At 45.2% G+C, this 4,566-nt stretch overlaps 1 protein-coding gene across 1 annotated transcript; it reads right to left on the reverse strand.

The window, feature by feature from the left end:
- Window positions 1–340: 340 nt before the first annotated feature.
- Window positions 341–4,240, reverse strand: LOC100934493 (cytochrome c oxidase subunit 6C). The gene is made up of 4 exons (XM_031947039.1): window positions 4,019–4,240; window positions 3,082–3,209; window positions 1,792–1,920; window positions 341–474 (listed from the first exon to the last, which is right to left on the reverse strand). Exons 2-3 carry the CDS (start codon window positions 3,193–3,195, stop codon window positions 1,804–1,806), a joined length of 231 nt encoding a protein of 76 aa, XP_031802899.1. The 5' UTR covers window positions 3,196–3,209; window positions 4,019–4,240; the 3' UTR covers window positions 341–474; window positions 1,792–1,803.
- Window positions 4,241–4,566: the final 326 nt, after the last annotated feature.

Below are 4,566 nucleotides of genomic sequence, written 5' to 3' on the forward strand. Positions count from 1 at the left end.
ATGGGAGAACATCTGCAACACTTATCTCCCAGGTTAAGAATAAGGTAACGTCTTTTTAAGATGCCTTTTAAATGAAAACGGTCCATATAGATAATTATTTTGCTTCAATATGAAGAAAGCCCTTTGCTATGCCACAAATAACCAATGGGAATAGATTCGAATTTATCACAAACTTTAGAAATGGTTAAGGCAACTTAAAAGCTCTAGTTTTTGGTTATGTTCTGAGCTGTTCCCAATTATTTACCTTAGAATAAATGAAGCATCTAAGAACAGATTGTGATGGGAAGGGGAAGAGGAAGAGAATAATAAATGTTTAATAACATACACCTAGAGCACACAATTTAAGTTACCATATATAAGTCTTTAAACTGTTTATTATCAAGTTATTCCACAACCAGTGTGCATGTATTTTACATTAGGGCACAAGAAAACCAGGTCAGTAATAAGCATCCAAAGATCTCAAGCCTCTGAAGCCTGTAAAAAAAAAAAAAGAGCCCATTAGTTAAGTCAACAATTCATGTCAACATCACTCTTCTATTTTTTTTCGAATGAACTCAGATCCTGTCCTTTTACTTGAGGTGACAAATGCTGGGACCTGTCTTTCTAAGCCTGATTCCTCAAAAAAACTCCTTAATATTTCCACATTTCAATCTGTGTCACCATATGGGATCTCAAAATGAGACCCTCCTGACCTGTTCCACTCAATTATGTAAAGTTCATAAATTAGCACAGAACAATAATAAATCTGCAACTTGAGAAAACTGATTTCTCATTTTTCTGGGCTGGACATGCTACCAAATCCAAAACAATTTCTGAAGTAACTTCTATTTTTAATATCCTGTAAGCTATTAGACTGAGTTCATTTTCTTAGGTCTCAGAAGGCACAATTTCATTAGTGCAGCACTACACCTTCCATCAATGTAGACCCTAGTACTGATGTATCCCCCAACAGACACTTTAAATAATTTAAACAGATAAATAAATCTAAATAAATTAAATAAATAATTAGAACTTCATAGCCCTGGGTGAGAGGGATAATTGTCCTCAGCAGCAGCATCTGGCCTAAGGGTAGTTTGAGGACCCCTGACCTAGCTGCTTGTTTGCTTACCTCTACTAACAAGTGAGGCATTTAACAATCAATCAACACACATTACAAACCTACTACATATCTTAGGGGATATGTAATCAGACTAAATCAGAACAGTTCAAGTTAATATTAAATACATAAAAAGTAAATATGAAATTTTGGGTGGTTGAAGTGGGAGAAAATTAGCAATTGGGGTAGAGGTGTCACTTGAGCACAACTTTGAAGGGAACTATGGATTCCTAGAGACTAAGGTGAAGAAAGTCTATTCCATAAATGAGGCAAGATAGTTATAAAAGATAGATTTATCAAAAGGAAAGCAATCCTTTTGATAGTTGACTGCAAAAAAAAAAAAAAAAAAAAAAAAAAAAAAAAAAAAAACAGGAGTAGGTGACATAAAAATCTCAGGGCACAATACAGCAAATAGTCTAACCATTCCAACCAAGTAAAAGTTTATTGGATAGGGAGGATGAGAGACAAAGCAGAAACACCTCTGCATATCACTAACATGCCAGGATGTAACCCAGTTAATATCCATAGTTCCCACTGAAATTATTTGTTAGCATTTGTGAGAAACATCTTTTCTACATCAAGATATGAAACTGACTTCTAATTAAAAATTTTTTCCCCTAAAAGCAACAAATACTTCCTTTGTACAAACTAGAATCTATGATATTGAAAATCTGTCAAATAAAATGTTTTATTACCTGTACATTTCATTATTTATTTTCATACTGAAAGACACCGGCCTGATACATCTCTTGAAAATCTTTCACGGCATCATACTTTTTATAGAAATCCTGATATGCCTTCTTCCTGGGTTCAGCTACTCCAAACTAAAAAATGAAATTCCACAATTTAAAATAGTTTATTTTCAAAATCATGATTTCACCGGTTAATTTAATTTCTAAAACAATAATAAAAGACATTTTGTATCTATGTATCTTCATATTAGTGATTAGGTCACATTTCATCAGATTACTCCAACCATTTACAACCAAAACATACTTATTCTTTAAGTAATTGTATTCTGTAATCTATACTCCTTATCTGAACTAAAGATCATTAAGATCAGAGAACTGGAGGTAGGAGAGACCTTGGAAGTCGTCTAGTTCAAATCTACTCATTTTACAAGTTAAAAAAGTAATATTATATATAAAGTTTTAAAAATCAAAAGCCACAAAGGTTAGATGATTTGCTCAGGTAACAAACGTTTGAAGCTAACAGGTTAACTCAGGTCTCTGAATTCCAAATCCAGCACTTTTTTAGTTGTATCAACTGCCCTCTATTATATATTAAAGGTTTCCTTCAGAAACATTCAATCTTCAGGAGGGGAAAACAAAGTAATGTGAAACATCACCAAGAAAATAAGACAAGCACTGATGATAATGGATGATAGAAGTGAAATTATACTAGGGACTGGTAGTGAACAGCACACACCCAAGTAAATAATAATTTAAAGACCCACACTTTGAACTAAATCTTATCTAGACTTTTGTTTTTCAAGAAGAAACAAAGGGAGTGTATTCTAGGCAGGAGACAAAGACTATGCAGAGATATGGAAGCAGGAAAAGGAACAGCAGATTGTGAAGAGCTTCTGCAAGTGGGGAGCTACGGGAAATGTCTTGACCCAAGAAGTATCATTTGGACTCGGACTTTGGGGTATCAGTCTGGCGGCTACGCGCAGGATTGGAAAGGGAAAATGTTGGTGGCAGGAGACTGATCAGGAGGGGAGAATCTGGGCCACGGTCACTGAGTGAAGGGAACAGAGGAGAGAGACGATGCGGAAGTGTGGCGGTGTTGTCCAAAGAGAAAAGGTGGAAGGAAGAACATTTAAGAGAAGAGGTAGTGGCGGGGGAGAGAGGGAAAGTGGTAAGGACAAAAAAGCTACTATTCTTATTCAGGGTGCAGAGCAGGAAGAGTAAAAAAATCTGCCAAGTAGAGCCGTTCTTGAGGTCTGATTAGCCTGGCTTCTGGCGAGGGACTGACCGACACACCTTATACAAGTTAGCACATCCCAAGGACAGAATAAACGCTGCGATGATATGAAATCGCAGGCGCTTGGCCAGGAGGCCTCGCAGCTGCGGCTTCGCCAAAACCGGAGCAGACATGCTGGCGGCTCCTCCTGTGAAAGACAGAACAAACGTTAAACGCAACGGCGGATCTTCTCAGCTACTTTCCGGCACACTATCGATCCCTTGTGACCGTCTGTGAGGCCGCCGCGCGGCCCGATTTACGTCGCTGAGAGGCCGCCGGTGGCCGGCGTTCCCAACGGTGGCCGGCGTTCCCAACGGTGGCCGGCGTTCCCAACGGTGGCCGGCGTTCCCAACGCGCGACTTCTCCGCCCTCGGGGTGCTTGCAGGACAGCCGCACTGCCCTCGGTCCCGCAGCACTTGGGCGGCCCCCCCCCCCCCCCCCGACAGAACGCTGGGCAGCACCGGAGGCGGCCTCCGAGGCGAGCCTGACCTTTGCCACAAGCGTCCTCAGGTGTAAAACGGGTCGGATCCGAGGAGACGATGCCCGGTACGCAGCAAGCGCTCCATACTTGTCGATTGTCGCCATTTCCGGCCCCGGACGCCGGCTCGGTCCCTCAGCAGCGCCGTCATTGGGGCACTTCCCCTCCCCCCCTCGCCCCCCGGCGGGACGTGTGACCTTGGGCGCCTCTCCTCGCGCTCCCTTCCTCCAAGGGCGCCGAGGCTGTCCCGAGGGCGGACGGAGCCGCAGGTAACGCGCTCGGCAAGCGCCAAGCGAGAGGAACCCCCCCCCCGCCCCTCCCCCGCTCCCGCCGGGCCCGGCCAGGCCCGCGGACTCCAGGCCTTACAGGAGGTCTCGAGAAGAAGGGAGGCTGCGGGGCACATCCAAACAGGGCGGGGAAGGCCGAGGGAGGACAGGAAGGGAAAGTAGGCTCAGGGGAGGCGGAGGAGCGAGACTCACCTGAAGACGCACGACCTTGTCCGGTACCAGAGAGATGAAAGGCGTCAGAGAGCCGCGCAGGCGCAGAACGGGAAAAGCCCCAGAACGGGAGCCGGGAGGGCTCAAACTGAGTTCCGGAGAGGCGGGACGAGGCGGAGAGGAGGGAAGAGGCGGGGCGAGGGAAGCAACTGCGGAGCCTCCTGCTCCTTCCCCTCCCCACCCCCACTCCGCTCGTGCACGTGACTCCCACGTGCGCGCGCTCCTCGCTCTCTCCCGGAGCCGCCCGGAGAACTTCCTGCGCGGCTCCATCCTCGAGGTCTGGATCCGGCGGGATCGTTGGCTCTCCCTCTCGCGGGGGGGGGGGGGGGGGGGGGGGGGGGGGGAAGAGAGTAGAGCTCCTCCAGCTCCGGAGTTCTCCTTCTCTCAGAATGTCCCTCCGGGGTTAATGGAGGTGCTGGGAAGTGCTGGGAAGCGCCCGTCTCTCCTTAGTGCGCGAGGAAGAAGCTCTTATTTCTTAGGAAAACCTTAATTGAAAATTTTATTAATTTATTTTATTTATTTATTTTATT

This window comes from Sarcophilus harrisii, chromosome 1, assembly GCF_902635505.1.
Source record: "Sarcophilus harrisii chromosome 1, mSarHar1.11, whole genome shotgun sequence".
NCBI classification, from domain to species: Eukaryota; Metazoa; Chordata; class Mammalia; order Dasyuromorphia; family Dasyuridae; genus Sarcophilus; species Sarcophilus harrisii.

Coding starts and splice junctions, on each gene's coding strand:
- LOC100934493 (XM_031947039.1), bottom strand. CDS start 3,195: ATGTCTGCTCCGGTTTTGGCGAAGCCGCAGCTGCGAGGCCTCCTGGCC. Junction 1,921..3,081: donor GATGTGCTAACTTGTATAAG/GTGTGTCGGTCA, acceptor TTCATTTTTTAG/TTTGGAGTAGCTGAACCCAG.